We start from the raw sequence: 22,738 nt of genomic DNA, 5'->3' as shown, positions 1-22,738 counted from the left end.
ATTAACAAAGTGTTTTGTACGTAGGGATCATGAATATCAACCGACATTTAAGGTACTAAAGTTTGTCACCGGGATCTAATATTAATCATATAAGGTAGTTATTTAAGGATAACTAAATTATTAAAGTTGTCAATCTAAGCCTCCTACTTGAGCTCCATTAAATTTAAGTGAACGATAAAAATTATAATAGAAACAACTATACGAGACTTAATGAAACAAATGATAAAAATTAATTACGAGGTTTTATCTTTGCATTTACTCCTAATTATTAATTCGATGGTAGTACATATATTCTTACTAACAAAACTAATATAAATTAATAAATTAGTTAGTGAAAGCCTTTCACTGAAAGGTAAAGATAAAATCAAATAACTCAGAGTAAATAAAAAAGAAAAAATGAGATTTTAAATTTACCAAATTGCTTATAAAAAGAGATCAAGATATTTTCTTATATCTTACGAGATGTGAAAAAAACGAGAATGTGAAATTTTATTAATGACAAAAAATAAGTGTGAGTATGAAAAATTGTTGAAAAATTAGAAGAAATCTAGACAACTAAATACTAAGTAAGATTTTTAAAAGTGTTTTGGAGAGATAAATTATGTTTATATTAGAACATCTTTCAAAAACTATATACTAAAATAAGATTTTAAAAGTTTTTGAGGGGGGCTATCTCATCAATGTAGGTCCCCCTGATGCCGAATGTGAGTGTTTAGTCATAGTAAAACAATAGATCAGATTTGAGACAAGCTTGAGGAGCAAAAAGTCAAATTCTGATAAACATGGGGGGAGGACGATCAAATGAGGAAAAAATTGTATATTAAAAACAAAATTAACTTGAAGGGAGATTTTGTGTCAGTCAGGATCGGCCCGACCTACTTCATCAAAACATAAGACTTGTGATTTGACAAAAATAATAAAAAAACTCAAGCCAGCCCAAGGTGGAGGAGCATGCGACACACTCTCTGACATATCATATTAAAGAGTAGGGTAATGATACACTTACCATCCTTTTATCACTATTTTACTACTTGTAGTGTATTTATTTTTTTATCATTTTCTTTTAAGTATTTTTTTAACATCCTTAGCCATTAAGAAAAAATTTTAAAAATATATAATTTTATTAATAGTCACTTGCTTAATCATTAAGTAAAAATAAAAAAATTAAAAAAATTAAAAAATTAAAAAAAGTGGTAAAAGAGTGATAAAATAGTGGTAAACCTATCATTATTCTAAAGAGTAAAAGATCAGTCGGAATGTTCTCCCCAACAAAATTGATCACATTCATTAAATGCGACATTCGAATGATTGGTACCAAAGATTGAGTCCCTGTTGATGATATAAACGACTGAATTAAATGTAATATCACACCGTCTAGAATAATAAGTATATCATTACAATGACATGAATGTCAGACACCCATTAGAAAAACATGGGTATAAATAAAAGGAAACATGCAAAATAGAAGGTTAATTATTATGTGTCGAGGACAGACCAGGCCACTCCACTCGATTCATTTTGCAAGTTCAGGACACGGTTTGAAACTAATGGCTACAAAATACATCTTAAAGTGAAGAAACAATTAGTTTAGATGGTTTTGTTTTTTGGAAGGCAAGAAGGTGTTTTGAGAAAAATGTAGTCAAATAGTTATAAAAAGCTATTGTTCATTGACTTCTTATTGTCTATTTATGATTTCCAGTTACACTAATTAATACAATACAACTTTAATAAAATTTTATATTTATCAATTAAATAAATAAGAACCATTTAAAATATGTATATTACTTGAGTATGATGTTTAATAGCCCAAATCCTTCAGAAAGTTTCTGACAAGCCAACCACGTGCTTTTAAACTGATTCTAATCTGTACTCGGCCGCAGAGGATGATTCATTGAAATAGCCCGAAGGTCAACCAATCACAAAGGCAAACGCAAATCGGCGGTCCATTTAAAACATGTCCCTGCACGGGCGCACACCCAATCTCTCTCCCCCTCTGTCTCCCGCGAAAATCCAACGGAGCATCTATTTTGCTTTCACGGGCTCACACTCGATCTCAGCCTGTCTGTAACTGGATATACTGCATTGCTCCTAGGGCTCTTAGCTTTTCCAAGATTAAAGTTGATTTCGGGTCGGATCTACCGGACTCCGCTTGAGGAAAATGAAGCGCAAGGGCGAGCTGAGTTCCATCTCTAAACTGCTTAAGTATGTCCTTGTAGGTCTCATTGCGCTTCTCGGGTTGGCTTGTTTGTTCTACGGGTCGTCCGTAGCTCCGGGCTCGCGTAGATCTGACGACGAAGCTCACGGCTTCGACGGAAACGACCCCGTTATCGGCGGCTTCGTTCGGAATCACGATCCCGAAGATTTGCTTGAGGACCAAGAGCACAATCCTGAGGTCCCCAAAAGCATTCCTGTGCGTAACGCATTCGTTTTGATTTTGTATCAAGGTCTTTAATTTATTATTCCTTGTTCTTTTAACGTACACAAGTCATAGCTAATTTTGTTGTGAATGATTGGGTGCTTTCACGACAAAGAAGGGGAAAAACACATTCGACTCGTAGCAATAAATGGACTTTTATCAATTATTAGACCTGATGTTATTGTAATGGGCATAAGTAAGGAAGTACGTTTTATTTGGACTCGGCGAAAAGCATACGTTTTTTTCTTTTTTTGATAAGTAAGAGATAAATATTATTGATCTGAATGAAATAGGCATAGCCCGTGTACACAGGAAGCATGCATACGTTAATCAAGACAGTTGCTTTAGTTGTGATTTTTGTTAGTAACCGACTTTTATATTTAGAATGCTGCGAACGATACTCATAAAACTTGGTCATTGAACCTTTTATGTTTTGATATGGGGTCAAAATGATGATCTTGCAGATCTGTGATTTGAGATTCTCGGAGTTGATACCATGTTTAGATAGAAACCTTATCTACCAACTGAAATGGAAGCCCAATTTGATGTTAATGGAGCACTATGAACGTCACTGCCCACCTCAGGAGCGCCGATATAATTGCCTGGTTCCACCGCCAGTTGGTTATAAGGTTTGTGACTGACATTACACATGCAAAAGTTTGTTTTGTTTTGGGTTCATTTAGTTTTGATTCAGACAAAATTGTTACTAGAATTTCAGGTCCCTATAAGATGGCCGGCAAGTAGGGATGAAGTGTGGAAGGCAAATATACCCCACACACATCTTGCACAAGAGAAATCGGACCAGAATTGGATGATTGTTAATGGGGATAAGATAAATTTTCCTGGTGGAGGTACCCATTTCCATTATGGAGCTGACAAGTACATCATTTCCCTTGCTAAGGTATATGCTATTCTCAATGTTGTTTACTTGGGTCCATCAGTGAACTTGTAAAAAAAATCCTAATTTTAAATTTTCTCCCCTAGTTTGTTGTCTTTATTTTTATATCACCTAAATTAGCAATCAATGAGCATTATGTAACAGATTGATTTAAAAAAAAAAAAAACTACTCTTATACTAATTTATCAATATAGATGCTGAAGTTTCCGGGTGATAAACTCCACAACGGTGGAAATATACGAAATGTTTTTGATGTGGGTTGTGGTGTTGCAAGTTTTGGAGCCTATCTTCTTCCCCTCGACATCATAGCTATGTCCCTTGCACCTAATGATGTACATGAGAATCAAATACAATTTGCACTAGAGAGGGGCATTCCAGCAACTCTTGGTGTATTGGCTACCAAAAGACTTCCTTATCCTAGCAGATCATTTGAACTGGCTCATTGTTCACGTTGTCGAATTGATTGGCTTCAAAGAGATGGAATTCTCTTATTAGAACTCGACAGATTACTAAGACCCGGAGGGTACTTCGTATATTCTTCTCCTGAAGCTTATGCGCGTGATCCAGAAAATCGAAGGATCTGGAATGATATGTACAATCTTCTAAAAAGAATGTGCTGGAGAGTTGTTGCAAAGCAAGGCCAGACTGTTATATGGGCAAAGCCACTGACAAATAGCTGTTACTTGAAGAGAGAACCTCAGACATTGCCCGTTTTGTGCAGTTCTGATGATGATCCTGATGCAACTTGGAATGTGTCCATGAAGGCGTGCATCTCCCCCTACTCTGCAAGTATGTAGCACTGATATATACATATAGTTGGAATGAATTTTGCCAATAATCTGATAATACTGATGTTTGTGGTATTTTTGGTGTAATTGATGGCTTTATTCTCAAAATCCGTTTGTATAAACAGGCATAGCACTTAAGTTTTCACTGAAAGCATTGCTTTCATCGACCTAGTGAAAATAGTCCTCGAACTTTGCAAAATAGAGATATAAGTCTTGAATATTTTCATCTGCACCCTGAGAAATGGGATTTCATTGATGAGATTTATCAAGGTCTCTTAGACATTACTCCTGTGCTTGCTGCTCTTTTATGGAAAACAAGATATAACTACTTTTTGATACACCTTGATTGCCCCCGATAATTTTTTTTTTATAAGTAAACGATAGTATTAAAATGAATAGGCATAGCCCAAGTAAAACAAGAAGTTACACAAGAGATAAAACCTATCTAAGATGCTAAAGAAGACAAAAGGAAATCGTGCATATTTTGGCCATTAAAATTTACAGCAATGGCCCAAAAGACAAGAGAGGTGAAGAAAAAAGAGCGAAGCTCCACTAGAGTGCGCTCTTTGTCTTCGAAAGTCCGCTCATTCCGCTCTCGCCATATGCACCACATAACACAGATTGGAACCATTTTCCACACGGCTTTGATCTGTGGTGGTCCACCCGGCATCCCCCAACTGGCCAATAACTCAGTCACCGTAGCAGGCATCACCCAACTTAAACCGATTCTGTTAAACACTTCGCACCACAAAGCTCTAGCTGTCTCACAATGTAACAACAGATGATCGACGGTCTCTCCAGCCTTCTTACACATACAACACCAGTCTGCAATAATTACCCGGCGCTTTCGCAGATTATCTGTCGTCAGAATCTTACCCAGAGCCGCTGACCAAACGAAAAAGAGTGCTTTAGGTGGGGCCTTATTCCTCCACAACTTTTTCCAAGGGAACTGACTATTTGGTGTGGTTACAAGGGATTTATAGAAAGAGCGAACCGAGAAGTGCCCCTTACCCGCAGGTGTCCACCACAATTTATCTTCCCGCAAGTCATTAAGTTTCGTGGAGTATAATAGGCTGAAAAAAGCCTCAAAGCTGTCTATTTCCCAATCTTGAGCTGCTCTACTGAAGGTGACATTCCATTGGGCTTGATGGCCTGAACGAACCAAAAAATCCGCCATTGAAGCTTCTGGATCACATGCCACACGGAACACTGTAGGAAACGCATCTTTTAAAGCCATCTCCCCACACCATATGTCCTTCCAAAATTTTATACCGGTCTCCTCCCCCACCAAGAATCTAGTACGATTAGCAAAAACTCCCCATCCTCGTCTGATGTGTTTCCAAATCCCTACCCCGTAAGGGGCATTCCCCTCTCTAGTACACCAACCCCCCCATGTGCTCCCATGTCTGTAGTCGACGACTAGTTTCCATAATGCTTCTGGTTCTATATTATATCTCCAAAGCCATTTACCAAGAAGTGCTCGATTAAACATCTTCAAGTTCTTTATCCCCAATCCTCCTGATGAGAGTGGTCTGCACACCTTGTCCCACTTGACTAAGTGGAACTTAAATTCATTCCCCATTCCGCTCCATAAGAAATCCCGGTAAAGTTTTTCAATGCGTGAAGCCACAGAGGTTGGGATTGGAAATAAAGACAGGAAATAAGTAGGTAGATTAGAAAGAGTACTCTTGATAAGAGTCACACGACCTCCTTTTGACAAGTACAGTCTCTTCCACCCTGCCAGTCTTTTTTCCACTTTCTCGATAACTGAGTCCCAGATTGATACTGATCGGGAAATAGCCCCCAACGGTAGCCCCAAATAGGTCATGGGGAGAGAAGATACCTTACAACCCAATATGCTAGCCAACTGCTGACTATTATTGATTCTTCCAACTGGCACTAACTCTGATTTATTAAAGTTCACCCTCAAGCCCGACGCTGCTTCAAAGCATAGGAGAAGGGCCTTCAATGCCCTAAGTTGTTCTTTGTCTGCTTCACAGAAAATTAGTGTGTCGTCTGCAAAAAGCAAGTGAGAGATAGAAATAATGCCCCTATTCAACTCACCCACTGAAAAACCTTTCATAAAGCCATTTGTAACCAGTGCCGTCAACATCCGACTCAGGGCCTCCATGATGATAACAAAGAGGAGTGGGGACAAAGGATCTCCCTGTCTTAAACCTCGAGAGCTGTCGAAAAAACCTTCCGGGCTGCCATTGATAAGGACTGAAAATTTTGCCGTTGAGATACACCACCTTATCCACTTGCGCCATTTCTCCCCGAAGCCACATCTCTGCAATAAATATAGGAGAAAGTTCCAGTTTACATGGTCATAAGCTTTTTCCATGTCTAGTTTGCAAATGATCCCTGCAATACCAGATTTTAGTCTACTATCCAGGCATTCATTGGCTATTAACACGGAATCCAGAATTTGACGACTCCTTACAAAAGCATTTTGAGGCTTAGAAATAATTTTTCCTAAAGCCTTCCCTAGTCAGTTCGCCAACACCTTGGCCAGAATTTTGTAGATCCCGTTGATGAGGCTAATGGGCCTAAAGTCCTTCACTTCCGAGGCCCCAGTTTTCTTCGGAATAAGAGCGATAAAAGTAGTATTAAGGCTTTTCTGAAATTTTCCAGCATGGAAAAATTCTTGAAAACACATTCATGATATCTCCTTTTACAACCTCCCAACACGTTTGAAAGAATCCCATCGAAAAGCCATCCGGTCCTGGCGCTTTATCTTTCCCCATTTTCCTAACCACTTCATATACCTCATCTTCTTCAAAAGCTCTTTCTAACCATGAAGCTAGTTGTGGTTCAACCGAATCAAAGTCAAGCCCATCCATTGTTGGCCTCCATCCTTCTTGTTCTGAAAAAAGATTTTCAAAAAAATTCACCACATGTTCCTTAATAGCTGGAGCCTCTGTGCATTCTCTACCATTGATTTTCAGCATCTCAATGGTATTATTTCTTCTATGTGAATTAGCCATGCTATGGAAAAATTTCGTACTTCGATCCCCTTCTTGTAACCAAATGGCTCTTGACTTCTGACGCCATGAGATCTCTTCTAAGGATAATGTCCTCTCTAGTTCTGAAACCAGATCTGTCTTACGTGATAACTCTTCTGAGGTGAGGACTCTGTCTTCAGTGATTCTATCAAGATTCTGTATTTCCTCGATCATGGTTTGTTTTTGTTCTCTCACATCTCCAAAACTTTGAGCATTCCAAAGCTTTAAATCATTCTTTAAAGCTTTTAATTTTCCTGCAAGAATAAAAGAGGGGGTGCCATGAAACTGATAAGAAGACCACCAGAGTCTTACCTTGTCCACAAAGCCTTCACTTTTAAGCCACATGTTTTCAAACTTAAAAGAACGCCGACCACCTTGAATACCACCTCCATCCAGTAAAATGGGGAAATGATCCGAGCAAAAACGTGGTAATCTCTTTTGTGATACCTCTGGATAGTGACACTCCCAATCCGGCGAAATTAGGAATCTATCTAGCCGAGAATACGTTTGGTTGTTAGACCAAGTGAAAAGGCCACCTACAAGTGGGAGGTCCACCAAATTTAGATCAAAAATGCAATCTGGGGTTAAGCGACTATCTCCCGATCTCTCGCTAGGGAATCTTGTGATGTTAAAGTCTCCACCTATGCACCACGGAAGGTCCCACCAGCTCCAAATTCCAGCAATTTCCTCCCATAAGTGTTTTCTGATGTTGTCAGCATTGGGCCCATAAATTCCTACAAATGCCCATGAAAAATTGTCTTCCACCATCTTGAAGGATACTGCCACTGAATATTCCCCTACAAACTCTTCCATTTTCTCCATCACCCTCTTATCCCACATTACAAGGATACCACCTGAGGCCCCATTCGACGCTAAATAAATCCAATCTACATATGGACAATTCCAAACACTTCTCACTAATTTTCTGCTCACCAATTTTAATTTAGTTTCTTGTAAACAAACAACATCCACCCTCCACTCTCGAATTAAATTTACTAATAAATACTGATAATTGCTTCACTAGATACTTTTTTTTGTTTTGTTTTTTTTTTTTTTGGGGGGGGGGGGGGGGGGGGGGGGTTATAAACTTAAGTATATAATTGAAATGGGGATAAAATATTTTGGGATGGGTTTGTGGGTGGCTCAATAATTGCAGCATCTTTCCATTTTGTACAATTTTCATTACGAAATTAGATATCGAGTGTGAGCAAGCCTTTTCTTTGGAAGTGTAACAGAAACATAATAAATAGAAAACCTATATCCATTCCCAAACCACATTTGTTGAAGTTGAGACAGGAGCAATGGCTGTGTGAGTCCATAGTTTAGAGGATCTGTTAGGTGGAGATTGGTATCAGTTTTCTTTTATAAGTTGAGATTGATATCAGTTATCAGCCACAAATTTGAGCCTGTTCTCTCTGGGTTTTCATTGATAGCAAAAGGTGGAAGTGATACAATGGGTCCTCCGTCTTGCTAAAAGTGCAAAAATGTTTTTGCATCTCATGGCATGTGGTGGCATGGAAGGGTTCCTGTTAACAATGTTAGCGCATAACTTTGGACTGGATCCTCGGGCTTTCGCTTCATTAGTTTTGCTGAACATGCTGATTGTTGTCATATCTTTTATGCGGGCCAGTTAATACCCTGTTTTACCCTGCTTTAACAGCTTATTCTTGTCATGGCTGTGATTTTGGGTTTTCATTTACTTTCTCATTAATTTTTTTTTTTTAATCTATCTATCCATTTATTTCTTAATAAAACAGAGATGCACAAACAGAAGGGGAGTGGGCTAGTTCCTTGGCCACAGAGGCTTACTGCAGCACCCCCTCGCCTGGAAGAAATAGGTGTGAGCAGGGAGGAATTCCAAGAGGACATCGTATGTTTTTAAAATTACACGAAAATGCTGCATGATGATGTTATATCCCCCCTTTATGTGATGTTTCAGTTTGCTATCTGCATGAAACGCATTCTTCCTTATGTGAATAAGCAACCTATATAATGCAGAGCATTTGGCGTTTTAGAGTTATTGAATACTGGAAGCAGATGAAATCTGCCACACAGAAGGATTCCATCAGAAATGTTATGGATATGAACTCAAATCTTGGTGGGTTTGCTGCTGCCCTTGGTGACAAAGATGTGTGGGTGATGAATGTTGCCCCTGTCAGTGCATCTGCCAGATTAAAGATTATATATGATCGAGGCTTAATTGGAACTGTTCATGACTGGTATGTATTTAGTCTCCCTGTGGGCATGCAACTATCTTTTATGCCTAATAATGTGTGTAAGTAGCATAACAGTTTTTTTATTTTTAATAAGAAGTAGCATAATATTGAATTTCTGAAGTTGATGCCAACCTCTTTTTGAGATTTGACAAGTTTCACGCATTGTTTTTTTACAGGTGTGAAGCATTTTCTACATATCCACGTACATATGATCTTCTGCATGCCTGGACGGTGTTTTCAGAGATTGATAAACATGGGTGTAGTGCAGAGGATCTACTGATTGAAATGGATCGAATGCTACGACCAGATGGGATTGTCATCATTAGAGACAAACCTTCTGTCATAAACTATATTCGGAAGTTTGTGACTGCCTTAAGGTGGGATGGCTGGGTATCAGAAGTAGAACCGAGGATTGATGCACTCTCCTTGAGCGAAGAAAGAGTTTTGATTGCAAAAAAGAAGTTGTGGGATGAGGCAATTATAACGATATGAATCTGTTTCTGGTCAGGTATGTGCCCTGCACATTTTCTTTCTTAAAGGAAATGACGCTTTAGGCCACAATGTCCAAGTCTTATGGTCATGTCTTTGATATTCCAGTGAAGCTTATATGCCAATTCATTCATCTGCATTACTTGTGTAATTTGGTGGATTGGGCATTTGGATGGTCCCTGGAAATTATATATGGCATATTTTGATGAGTCATTTGATAACAATTTCCCTTTTTTTGAGCAGTCAGATGAAGAAAGACTGCGGGAAATATTATATAGGTAAATTACCCTTTAAAACTGGTTTCACTTATGATTGGTGAACTTAGAAGAAAATGATGATCTTCATAATTGTGGGAGGAAATTAATAAGAAGTTGGTTTCTTTTTCAAGGCATGCGAGCTGCACTTCTGGGACTCTCTTCAGTCTCAGCCACCATGGAAAACGAAGTATGAGGTGACAAGAGTCAGGAAGCTGATTTCAGTCGCTACTTGGGACCAAGATTTGAATTTCCCAATGTCTACAAGTATGCGACAGACGGATAGAATCCTTCTCTGTGGAATGAGTAACTATGCAGAAATACAGTGAACGCTGATAACCATTACCATTCATGACAAGTACAGACATACATTCATAAGTAGATTGTTTTTGTATTCATTGGCATGTTATTTAAAAAAAAAAAAAAATTAAATTAACGCATAATTAATCTGAAAATTGTTACCTAAGCCTACAGAATCGCAAATACTTTCATGTTACTTTTAACCTTGATTTATTCGTTCAAATATCCTGTGAGAGACCACTTGACCATATAATGTCTGGCTCCAACTACTCAACATAAATTGTTATACTATTCAGAAATGATGTATGGCTCCTGCTAGAGGCACTATGGAACAAAGCATCTTTTGATTAAGTTAAAAATAGTTGATGCTGAACTTTGAGTTCTAAGAGGTGGTTTGGACAGTGAGATGCGATGATTTTAAATTATAATTGAATGTTGAATAAAATATTGTTAGAATATTAATTTTTAATATTATTATTGTTTTAGAATTTAAAAATGTTGAATTTTTTATTATATTTTGTATATATAGATTAGTTGTAATGATGAGATAAAATTAATTGAGAGTATTTTTTAATCCAAATGGCCTCTAACTATTCTAAAAAAAATATTTAGATTCCATGTAATGTATGACTAAAATATGGCTAGTTTGGATTGTAAAGTATTCGAAGAATATTTCACTGTTATTTATTATTTTATCATTATTTTTTATTTATTTTTTATTATTTTGTATTACTATTCACTATTATTCATAAGAGTATCTGTGATCACCTCACTATTCAAATATAACCTAATCTCTTTCATTCAACCCTATCTAAGGCCTAATTATCAATCCCCACCTCTACATGGGTCTTATAAAAGACAAAAAATAGAATTAAAAACCCAAAATTGGATTGAAAGCATAGCATCAAAAAATAGCCTCTATTTGTCTCCATACATCCTACTGAACATCGTAAATTGAGTGCAAAGGAGAAACCTCAAAACTTCATTTTACAACAAATTCCTCGCTATAAATTCTGTCCAGCAAATTAAAATTAATTTGTGTTTTTCTTACTCTTCTTCCTTGAAGCAAAACTGCTAGGTCCAATTTCAATGGACGTCCTTTTTGTCCTGCATTGCATAAAAGCAGACAAGTTTTCAGCTGCGATGACCATTGCATGTCAATCGAAACTAAATGATTTTTTTATCGGTCTATCGAAACTAAATGATTGAGATACGGGATGAGGAAGAATCATACTGCTTGGGTAGCTCTTCTGTCTCCTTGCTGCCTTCTTCAGCTGGACCATCCGATGATAATAATTTACCATCAAGTTCAGTACCTGTGGGGAGGAGCAAGGGAGAGAACAATATTCTAACAATCAATGGACTACCAGTTGAAAAAGAAAATTGGATTAATTAAAAAAAAAGTCCTCCTGTGATTCTGCTACCAGTGAAACAACACATGCAACAATTTTATTTTACAAGTACATATGCAACAAATTTATCCAGGAGGAGATAATCAAACCGAGCAAACTTAAACATTCATCCTTGTGACTTTTCCAGAGTCACTAAATCTAATAATTCACTTTCAGAATTCCCGATCAAACATTTGGTTTCAACTTATAAAAGTATGTCTGGATGAAAAAATTTAAATTGAGGAATGAAAAAAGTGCGGCTTTCATGGAATAGTTTGTTGAAGAAATCACTATTTTTTCCTTGGTCCTAATTTACCAATAACTTAGTTCGAAATAATGATCAATTCACCATAAGGCTATTTGCACAAGATCCATCTTTAACAGAATAAATGAGTGATTCATAAATGACAAAGGAACATGATTTGAGTTTGACTGAGGCAAAACATACCCATTGCATTAACCTCGTCACTTTCCTGCCCCGACTCTGAACCAGAACACCATCGATCTCCACCATCATCAAAATCCCAGCGTTCTCCCGCAGGAGGCATCCAGAAATCTGCTTCTTCTGAATCAATCTCCTCCTCATCAGACAAATTCCTCACTCCGGAGATGATATCATCAACTTGTTTGGCTTTATCCTCATTTTTGTCATTCTTCTTCTTTTTCTTCTTCTTCTTCTTCTTCTTCTTCTTCAAACCATCTGCGGATGGCTTTGATGCTTTTTGTGGCTTCTGCTCACCCTGCTCTTCTACTAGTCCGTCCGAGGATAGCTTTTCTGCTTCCTTTACCTCTGCTTATAGAAAGCCACTATATTTGTTAGAAATTTAATAATCACAAACATCTTAGACGCCCTTGCTGCATGTAATTCTAAGAAAACTCAGAAACCCATAGGCGATGTCAAGATTCACTATGATATTTAATGGATTGTCAAGATTGGCTGATTATTAACAGAAAAGTATAAGAAATGAAGAATAAACACAAACCTAATTTGTTGAGGAATCGTTTGCCATTGATGTGCTTCCATATATGTTCCTCAGACTTATTTATGGTGTCTCCTGTCAGCTTACATATCAACTTCGAACTGGAAAAGGATCGAATGGATATTCTATCAGCATATATAACCACCGTTTAATCGCTGAGGAAAACAAAGAAACATCTTGAATCCGAGAGTTTGTAAGCATATGGGCCGAAAGCAAACACAACCACCCACTCAACAGCAACAAAACCAAAATCATCTGCCTTACTCCAGGTGAAAAGATATTCACCTTCACGAATCACATCAAACATAAACCTGAATTTCACGCATTAGCATTTTTCTTCTTGACCTCAGTGTGCTGATAAAAACACCAACACTTTGAACACAATCAGGTTAAAATTCACTACTAGGGTTCCCGGAACACCAAACCAAATAGACAACATAACTATATAAGAACATGGCTTCCAAATACGTTTTTCACAAAATAGAGCACTAAAAAGCCAAAATGCGACTTGAGACACATAAATAAGGAAATTTCTGGTACCGGGAGAGAGGGTCTTGCTTGAATATATTGAGAGGAGGCTTGTTTTGGGACAAAGCGAAGCCGATGAGACCCGAACGGCAGCGTTTGGAATGAGAGTAGGATTCCCTGTCTTTGGCGAGCACTTCGTGGCCGGTCTCCACGCACTTGAACCGTCCATTATCGAGCTCCGTGAAGGTAGGCGCGCCCAGCAAGTTGGTCCCTTCCTTCTTCGACGACTTCTCTTCGATCTTCGCCATTGCTACAGTACCTGGAAACCCTAGCGTATGGGCGAGAGTGGGAGAGAGAACACTTTTGTTTGTCCCGTCTTTAAAACGTCATCGTATCACCAATTATAAAATAACATGCTATTACCCTTAAACAATTATAAAAAAAGGGCAGTGTTAGGGCCACCGCTGGGGCTCCCGCTGGGAGCTCCAGCTAGGCCAAAAGTTTTTTCTTTTTTTTTGTTTTTTTTTTTATATCATTTTTTTAATATTTTTAAATATTTAAAAAATATAAAAAATTTATAATAATATTAAACAATTTTTACTTAATCACTAAGAAAAAAAAAAAAAAAAAAAAACTGGGAGCGGTAGCTCCCAGCGGGAGATCTAACATTTTCCATAAAAAAAATATACGAATTGAGAAGGTTTTGACAATATAAGTTGTATTTATTTTATAATAATAATTATTTTACAACATGAATTATAATATTAAATTATGTAAGTTTATAAAATATATTTTTTCCTTCAATTATAGTCAAACATTTCTTTGATTAACTTCAATTAATAATTCTAATAAAGGAAAATAAAATAATTTCCTAGAACATCTAGTTATGATTCAAGGTCTAATTAAAAAATAAATAAATAAACTAAGATCTAGAAAAATCGTAAAATTTAAATTTTAAAATTTATTTTTTAAATCAAATTACAATATATGTCCATTAAAAAAAATATTATATTGCATAAATAGTATATAGTGTAAAAATCTTCAATTATAATAATTCTTAATTATAAACCTAAAACAAAGCACTAAGCATGAGTAAAAAGAAAAAGTTAAGACATGATGAAAGTACAAATCATGGAGTAGGTCATGAGTATTTTATCACAAGTATTTATTTTTAAAAATAAATGATCGACGCGTGCATGTGTAGCAACTTTTAACGCTCGTTTGACTTTAATGCCTTGTCGCCTCCGGACAAAATAACTTGTTGAAATGCAGGTCGATATCTTTGACTGCATGCATGTGGGTAAAGAAGATTTGGAATCAATTCTTTTAAGTGCTACCTATAAAGATCTTGTTGAAACTGTAACATGTCACGAAACCAAGCACTTATAGCTTAGGCCCTTAATTAAACCTATTAATTTGCACCTATTTTGTCACTATATCTATATATATATTAGCTATTTAAGTTGCGTTTAGATATTGAATTGATCTGAGTTAAATTGAATTATTTATAAATAATAGTAAGTTAAATTAGTTGAGTGAGTTATGTTGAGCAAATCTAATATGAGTTTAGATGTATTTAGATGTTAAGATGAGTTTAGATATATTAATAGGAAGTTAAAAAAAATTGTAAGTCTCGCGTATAAAAAGATGATGAGTTGAAAAAAATCGTAAGTCTCATGTGTAAATAAATTTTGAATTGAGATAAATTTAATAATTTAAAAATTAAGTATTTAAATGTTAAATTTAATTAAAAATTAAACTAAATGTCAGCTCAGTATAACAACCAAACCAGCACTTATTCTCTCAACATGCTCAGAGAAAAACAAAAAAACGAAAATCAATTGGTTTTATTACCACAATCCTACAAAGGACTTAACTGCTCATTCTCGGCCTCATGACTACAGTATATTGGCGTGAGGGGATCGAGAAGATTCATGATGTTTGGACTGGACATCATGTGATATGACTGCACTTTGGGTAAAAGAATGTACGTTAATAGGATAAAACCTGATAATGCAATTTGTTTTATCTCGTGTCTTTATGTTCATTCTAGGTGAATGTTAGCTTGGACTATATGGTCCATTGTGTGAATGCTTGAACAATGATACCTTGGACTGTTCCACAATGCAATGCGCAGTGCATTTACATTGTGCCCCAGTACGTGATCTTGCATTGATTTTCTGACAACAAAAAAAAACTCGTGACTCTCATGTTGAATGTATCTTTTGCGACATCCAATGCGTAATATTAACGGTACTGCTAAAGAAGACATGACTTCGATTATTTTTCTTGTAGTTTTCGGCAAGATCCCCACAAATGATCCCTCCCAGCAGCTAGCTAGGACACTAAACATATTTCCATTTTTCTTAGATCGATCATGCACTGGGCCTCGAAAAAATAGAGTGAAAATCACAAAATTAGTAAACAGTGACATCAAAGGATGTCATGTCATCTGCAAGACAAGAAATGCCAAAATTAAGGACATAGCTAACGTCGATAAAATTAGATACAACAGTGACATCAAAGGATGTCATGATCTGCAAGACAAGACAACTTGCTTCACTGATTTGGGAGAGTCGGATAACATTAAGGGGATGCAGCATATATATGGTTGAGATATTAGCTGGACATGTTCTAAACTCCAAGGCTGGACTAGGCAACGTACTGCAGACACAGTGTAGAGAATGAGGAATATCGAAGTAAGAGCTAGGAAAGTAGAAAAACAAACGCAAGCAGTAAGAAGATATGAAAAAAATTAACCAATTAATTAAGGAAGATATATATAGTGGGAGATTAAAGACGCCAGATTCTCATGAATACATATTTTTATATGGTTCCACTTGCTTGGAAAGCACACAGTTCTCGTGAATACATACTTTATAAAGATAGCTGTGGCTGGCCAAGCATGCGCGTGCCTATATAAGGAAAGTTTTAATTATATAGCATATGAGTCACAGTTTTTGGACCTTTTGGGGCTTCGAGAATGGAAGTTGTAAGAGTGCTTTTTGGTGTTTGGATTTTAGTTTCATGGGTTTTGAGTGTGTTAGGTGAGGGAGTGAGAGGTGCATTACCTTGTGATTTTCCTGCTATCTACAATTTTGGTGACTCAAATTCAGATACTGGTGGGATATTTGCAGCATTTTACCCAGCAGGGCCGCCATCCGGCGAGACTTTTTTCCATCAGCCGGCCGGAAGAGGTTCCGATGGACGGCTCATCATAGATTTTATTGGTAATATACATATCAAATTGTCCTCTGTCTGGAAAGCATATATTTTGAATGGCTGTTTATCAAGTTCATGGAAAAGGTTATAAGAGGGGGGTTTTTTTTGTGTGTATTTTTATGCAGCCAAAGGCCTTGGATTGCCATACTTGAGTGCATATCTAGATTCAGTTGGAACAAGTTTCAGGCACGGTGCAAATTTTGCCACAGGGGGCTCAACCATCAGGCGGCTTAACGAATCGTTCTTTGTGACTGGCGTAAGTCCATTCTCTCTTGATGTTCAGATTGTGCAATTTAGCCAGTTCAGGGCACGCACCAGCAATCTCTACAATCAAGGTACAATTAAATATATCTCCTGAAAAAGAGATTAATTCTCTCCCATTTTCTACTCCTTTTTTATTGTACTTATGTTTTGCAGCCAAGAAAGAGTCCCAGAGAATAAATCTCCCAAGACCTGAGGACTTCTCAAAGGCTCTTTATACATTTGACATTGGGCAAAATGATATTGCTGCTGGTTTTCGAACAATGAGCAATGAGCAATTTAAAGCAGTAATCCCTGACATCATCGGCCAGTTTGCTGCAGCAGTCCAAGTAAGTTGTACAGGAAAAAGGGTTGTAAGTACTCTCGTGTCAATTGGAATTAATAACAAGATATTGGATTCTTGAGTCTAAATTAATCAATGTTTTATCGGGTGTGATGACTCGAAATCAACATATCTTTTTCAGCATCTGTACCAAGAAGGGGCAAGAGCATTTTGGATACATAATACAGGCCCCTTTGGCTGCTTGCCAGTGACCCTACACTACTACCACCGCCCACTTCCTGGCATTCTTGACCAACATGGGTGCGTCATAGCTCAAAATAACATGGCTAAACAGTTCAACAGGCAGCTTAAAAAGAGTATCATCAGCCTAAGGGAACAGCTACCTGATGCTACCTTAACATATGTGGATGTCTTTGCAGCGAAGTATAAACTAATCAGAAGTGCAACGAAGGAAGGTAATACTGAAACTCAAAACATTCTTTTTGCTGTTGCATTGTGGAGGAATAAATCCCACCTGTAGACAAGGTCTTGAGCATGTTTATAAGTATTGAATAATCATCTCTTGTTGAATTGATTTTATGAGATGAGTTAGATCCATGAATTTCATTAGACATATATATTTACCTATGCCTAACCAATATGATATCTACCACTCTTCACATGAAATGAAGTGCCACCAAATATCTATAAACAATATAAAGCACATAACGGATGGTGTTTTTGCAGGATTTCTTGACGCAAGAAACATTTGCTGTGGTTATCACGAGGACGGCAGCCATGTGTGGTGTGGGAACAAGGCACAGATAAATGGCAGTGAAGTGTATGCTGGTTCTTGTGAAGATCCTTCCAGGTATATTAGCTGGGATGGTATTCACTACACCGAGGCCGCAAATTATTGGGTTGCAAATCATATAATCGACGGTTCATTCTCGGACCCACCATTGTCAATCACAAATGCATGTCAGAAGGGCCGATCTTTGTGATCAAGATTTGCATTTCTTTCCCAATTTTTGCATTGATTTATGTGAGAAACAGTGCGGTTAACATCAGTTCATATTGACAAAATGTCAAAAATGGCCAAGAAAGATATTGAGTTCATATATGGAGTGAGAATCGTCGACAGAGTAGCCTGTATTCGAAAAGCTTGAGTTTCATTGATTGATTGCCAAATTAATGACCTCTTTAAAAGCTTTCCTAGGTTTTACTGCCAACCAACCCGAAAAAACATGAACCATTTGCAAGTTAAGACAATTTAAGATCAGATCCTAATCCCATAAGTCCTTGAAACTTGTGGACCTGAGGGCTACGTATCTTTGATTGGGCTGGCTATTGGCTAATGAGAACCACCCTTACATCTGGAGCTTAACAAGACTCGACGACAAGTAATCGAGTAAAATTGTTTCAAGTCGATGCTGTTTGTTCTGGGCTTAGGCTACAACCCAAAATGCAAACGACTTTTATGACCATCTCTCTCTCTGTCTCTCGCCCCACCGACTGCTCAAAACAAGATCTTTTTTCATCATTTTCTTGTCCGCTCTACTGCACATACCGACAACCATTGCCCACTTTAATGATGCATCGAACACAAAGACATTCAGATCCGTCACCGACTTCTCTACGAAGGAACTTCTTCACAGCCACAAGATCACAATGAACCTGTCTCAATCCCCGTTCTTTAATTACGCGTGTTGTACTGTTTATCCACAAATCTCTGTCACCCTTTCGCCCTAATCCAAGGATCCCACAACGTATCGTTAATGAGAATCCACGACATACTGATGGCATATAAATTATATATTGGGTCGGTAAAGTTTTAAGGCCTCTGCTGTAGCTTGAATAAAATAGTCAATCGAGATGTTTTATGATGGGAATTTTTTATATTTACTTAAGAAAAAAGTTACCATCATAAAACATTATTTTTCTATAAATTTAACCGCTTTATAAATTTTTTTATTTAATAATTAAATAAATAATTTTAAGTGTATTGATATATATATATTTTTATTTTTTAAAAATATTTAAATATATTAAAAAAATTAAAAAATAACTAGTGGTCAAATAAAATAATGTTATTCTTACTCTGCTCGTTTCCTTAATATCTATATCGAGTATTTGAAATTATTATATATATTCTTTCTATGTAAGCTCTGTCTTGTGCATAGAGTCGCACATTTTCTTAGGTTGTATTTGGTTATTAAATCCATCTCAATTTATTTGAAAAGTAGAGGAATGAGTTGTATAAATCTTAAATAGATAATCTTTATATAATCTTTTTATTAAAAGTGAATACTTTTATTAAAAATGATGGCTGAAAAGTAAAACAAAACAAAAACTCAATCACACGACACAAAAATTTAAGTAGTTCGATAAAGTGCCTACATATATAGATCTACAAATGATTTTATTCTCTTGAGAAATGTTAAAAGTACATTGCAAAGCAAAATTAGAATGCTTAGAATTAACCATATTGTTCATAATAAACATATATATAAGATTATACAACAGAAGTTCTGATTATTTAATTATCACATCATTTGCTAAAGCGACGCGTTTAGTGAGTGTCAACGAACTCTGCCTAAAATTCTCTCACACGAGCTTATGTATGATATTTCTCGAGTTTTATTACATATAAGTAAAGTCGCGTACTAATTTGCGTATCAGTACTGATTTATTTATATTTAAAATTTAAATTAATATTATTTTTAATAAAATTTACTTTTTAACTAATCACATTAAATTAATGTGTAGATTAATATATAATTATACTTGAAACTATATTTTTCCATAATTTTCAACCCAAGTCCCATTGAAATTCTACCAACAAATGGTGACTATTCATCGTCCGATCAAGTCATCAAATCCAGAAGTCACAAAGAATAAATCAGACTCTTACAAATCTAATAAACTGTACCACAAAAAGTGTTAAAAAAAATCTATTATTTTTAATAGGACTTACTTCTTTGCAAAAGTTTTGCTTTGAGCTTAAATTAACATGATTGTATAAACTGTAGAGTAATATAAAACAATATAGTCTATCACTGTAAATATATATGTATATATATATATTTTTATGAATGAGTAATATTATATACAGTTATTTTTGTATATTTTTTATGCATTTCATTGATATGATTAATTGGATTAATTTTTTTTTAATACACAATCAATCATATCACTGAAATGTATAAAAAAATTCATAAAATGATTACACATAAAATTTTTCTTTATCAATATAGTCTGAGACATGACATTGGAAATTTTTTATTATAATATTATTGTTTAGTAATATGATAGTGTAGAAAAGAAGAGAAAGATAAGGAAGACGAGGAAGTGGTGGTGGATAACAGCTTTTCAACAGGTGAAAAGGTGCAAAGTTATGGCCAGAAAATTTAACTGCTAAGTTAATAAAAGTTAATGGTAAATCTGAGAGCACATGATTATCAAGAATATCTGTCTCATTTTTTTGTCGGATGGTGCTTCAGCCACCGCTTCCAGTTATCATTGTGAGTTATTATTAGTATAAAATTATATTTTTATTTTTTTATATTTATTTATTAAACACTTTTAAATTTTTTTTACTATATAATTAAAAATTAAAAATTAAAAAAATATTTTTTTTTTGGGCAGCAGTAGCTCCAGCGGGAGTGGAGACTTTAGCATTTTCCTTTTTTGTCCTGTTAAGGTTAGTAGGTTAATGATGACAACAAGTGTCCTTAAAACCTAGGTCACTGCCTCACTGGTCCTCATAAATGAGAGAGGTCCAGCCTGAGCTACAGTCGAGCTGAACTCAGAATGGAGTTTCGGAGACAATTGGAGAGTCTGTTATTGGTTTTTTGTTTTCTGGGTGTGGGAGGTGAGGGTCTGAAAGGCCAACAACCTTGCGAGTTTCCAGCAATCTACAACTTTGGCGACTCAAATTCAGACACTGGCGGCATATCAGCAGCATTCGAACCCATTCCTGCACCATATGGCGAGGGATTCTTTCATAAACCCTATGGAAGGGACTCAGATGGCCGCCTCCTCATAGATTTCATTGGTACAAACGTTTCCACTTACTCAAAGCATAGATTCAGAACACTTTTCTATTTCGATTGAGCATACTAATTGAGTTTTCTTAACATCTATATATATATGTATGTATGTATGCAGCCGAGCACCTAAGCTTGCCTTACTTGAGTGCATACTTGAATTCACTAGCAACAAATTACCGACACGGAGCAAATTTTGCCACCGGAGGATCGACCATTAGAAGGCAAAACGAAACCATATTTGAATATGGCATCAGTCCCTTCTCTCTCGACATTCAGATCATTCAATTTAGTCAGTTCAAAACACGCACCAATGATCTGTACAATCAAGGTAATTCCCATTAACTAACTGCCTCTCAACTTCGATCTTTCTTGGTACTATCGTTATTTGTTTGTGATTTCCAGCCAAGACTCCCCTGGAAAGAAGCAACCTTCCCAGACCCCAGGACTACGCCAAGGCTCTTTACACATTCGATATCGGTCAGAACGATCTCTCCGTCGGTTTTCGAAAGATGAGCTTCGACCAACTTCGTGCAGCAATGCCAGACATTGTCAACCAGTTAGCTACAGCAGTCCAGGTGAGTTGCAATATTACAAGGATGTCTAAAACAAGAAGATCGAGAGCTTAGTTAAAATACGTTCTTTTAACATATAGTGGTTGTAATTTGACTTGTGTTCAGCGCATATATCAACAAGGGGGGAGGGCATTTTGGATACACAACACAGGACCAATTGGATGCTTGCCAGTGAACCTGTTTTACATACAAAATCCACCGGCCGGTTTTCTTGACCAGTATGGCTGTGTGAAGGCTCAAAATGACATGGCTGTAGAGTTCAACAGGCACCTCAAGGACAGAGTGATCAAACTAAGGGCAGAGCTGCCACAAGCAGCAATAACATATGTCGATGTCTATGCTGCAAAGTATGGACTAATCAGCAATGCAAAGAATCAAGGTATTTTTCACCATCATAATCATTGCACATGTCTGTATTCCTCTCAATTCTCAAGGTTTATCATGACATTGTTTTGAGCTCGCAATTTTTTCTACTTCTTGTACAGGATTTGCCGATCCCCTAAAGGTCTGCTGTGGATATCACGTAAATTACAGCCACGTCTGGTGTGGATCTAGAGCAACTATAGATGGAAGTGAAGTATATGGTGCTTCTTGTGGAAATCCTTCACAGTATATTAGCTGGGATGGTGTACACTACTCCCAGGCAGCTAGTCAATGGTTCGCAAATCATATCCTCAATGGTTCCCTCTCAGATCCACCAGTTCCAATCACCCAAGCATGTCAAAGGCGTTAAGAGTGATCACAATAAAAAGGTATAAAGCTTAAAAGCATCTGGAACGAGTACTGTAGGAGTATCACAAAAATAACATTCGAGTTTTTAGAAATTCAATCCAGGAGATAAAAGCCAGAATCTTAAGCTCATGGATAAATGAGTTCTTAAAACGTGATGTTTGCCTCAGTTGCTGAGCAGAAAAGTGAAAGAAACAAAAAGTGATCGCTAATATATGCATATGGTCACAACTAATTTAGTTATTATGATGTCTGCTGTGCAACTTTCTTTTTTACCATTCTCGTGCTTGGGATAAACTAAAAGCCGAAATTAGTATGAAACCTGCATTATTTTCATTCATTATGACAGTGTTGAGCTGTCAAGTGGCATCGTGTTTATTGGAACTGGAAAGACTAGAAGTTGTAGTCATTACCATGTGCATTGTGCCTCAATAT

At 36.6% G+C, this 22,738-nt stretch overlaps 4 protein-coding genes across 7 annotated transcripts; 3 read left to right on the top strand and 1 right to left on the bottom strand.

The window, feature by feature from the left end:
- The first annotated feature begins 1,990 nt into the window (after window positions 1-1,990).
- Window positions 1,991-10,532, top strand: LOC122302665 (probable methyltransferase PMT9). Of its 2 annotated transcripts, XR_006240497.1 has the most exons (9): window positions 1,992-2,410; window positions 2,881-3,045; window positions 3,135-3,317; window positions 3,509-4,103; window positions 8,865-8,977; window positions 9,106-9,326; window positions 9,500-9,831; window positions 10,056-10,090; window positions 10,201-10,532. XR_006240497.1 is itself a non-coding variant. In XM_043114050.1 (8 exons), the coding sequence occupies exons 1-7, from the start codon at window positions 2,159-2,161 to the stop codon at window positions 9,813-9,815; spliced, it is 1,845 nt and encodes a 614-aa protein (XP_042969984.1). In that variant the 5' UTR covers window positions 1,991-2,158; the 3' UTR covers window positions 9,816-9,831; window positions 9,921-10,052. The 2 variants fall into 2 exon arrangements, 1 of the variants encoding a protein (XP_042969984.1); XM_043114050.1 differs by lacking the exons at window positions 10,056-10,090; window positions 10,201-10,532 and adding an exon at window positions 9,921-10,052 and having other exon boundaries at window positions 1,991-2,410.
- Window positions 10,533-11,232: 700 nt separating this feature from the next.
- LOC122302664 (serrate RNA effector molecule homolog) lies at window positions 11,233-13,610 on the bottom strand. Of its 2 annotated transcripts, none has more exons than XM_043114048.1 (5): window positions 13,296-13,610; window positions 12,741-12,838; window positions 12,206-12,547; window positions 11,601-11,682; window positions 11,233-11,473 (listed from the first exon to the last, which is right to left on the bottom strand). In XM_043114048.1, the coding sequence occupies exons 1-5, from the start codon at window positions 13,511-13,513 to the stop codon at window positions 11,398-11,400; spliced, it is 816 nt and encodes a 271-aa protein (XP_042969982.1). In that variant the 5' UTR covers window positions 13,514-13,610; the 3' UTR covers window positions 11,233-11,397. The 2 variants fall into 2 exon arrangements, with proteins under 2 accessions (XP_042969982.1, XP_042969981.1); XM_043114047.1 differs by having other exon boundaries at window positions 13,278-13,608.
- Window positions 13,611-16,031: 2,421 nt separating this feature from the next.
- Window positions 16,032-18,141, top strand: LOC122303382 (GDSL esterase/lipase At5g14450-like). Of its 2 annotated transcripts, none has more exons than XM_043115152.1 (5): window positions 16,032-16,435; window positions 16,553-16,762; window positions 16,845-17,041; window positions 17,153-17,426; window positions 17,698-18,141. In XM_043115152.1, the coding sequence occupies exons 1-5, from the start codon at window positions 16,189-16,191 to the stop codon at window positions 17,952-17,954; spliced, it is 1,185 nt and encodes a 394-aa protein (XP_042971086.1). In that variant the 5' UTR covers window positions 16,032-16,188; the 3' UTR covers window positions 17,955-18,141. The 2 variants fall into 2 exon arrangements, with proteins under 2 accessions (XP_042971086.1, XP_042971087.1); XM_043115153.1 differs by having other exon boundaries at window positions 16,053-16,435; window positions 16,845-17,017.
- A 2,561-nt stretch (window positions 18,142-20,702) lies between these two features.
- On the top strand, window positions 20,703-22,546 carry LOC122302661 (GDSL esterase/lipase At5g14450-like). The gene is made up of 5 exons (XM_043114043.1): window positions 20,703-21,007; window positions 21,121-21,330; window positions 21,405-21,577; window positions 21,680-21,953; window positions 22,060-22,546. The coding sequence occupies exons 1-5, from the start codon at window positions 20,764-20,766 to the stop codon at window positions 22,305-22,307; spliced, it is 1,149 nt and encodes a 382-aa protein (XP_042969977.1). The 5' UTR covers window positions 20,703-20,763; the 3' UTR covers window positions 22,308-22,546.
- Window positions 22,547-22,738: the final 192 nt, after the last annotated feature.

The sequence above is a fragment of the Carya illinoinensis genome, chromosome 3, assembly GCF_018687715.1.
Source record: "Carya illinoinensis cultivar Pawnee chromosome 3, C.illinoinensisPawnee_v1, whole genome shotgun sequence".
Lineage (NCBI taxonomy): Eukaryota > Viridiplantae > Streptophyta > Magnoliopsida > Fagales > Juglandaceae > Carya > Carya illinoinensis.
Note: the sequence above shows the minus strand (reverse complement) of the source record. Positions and strands in the feature narration are given on the sequence as shown.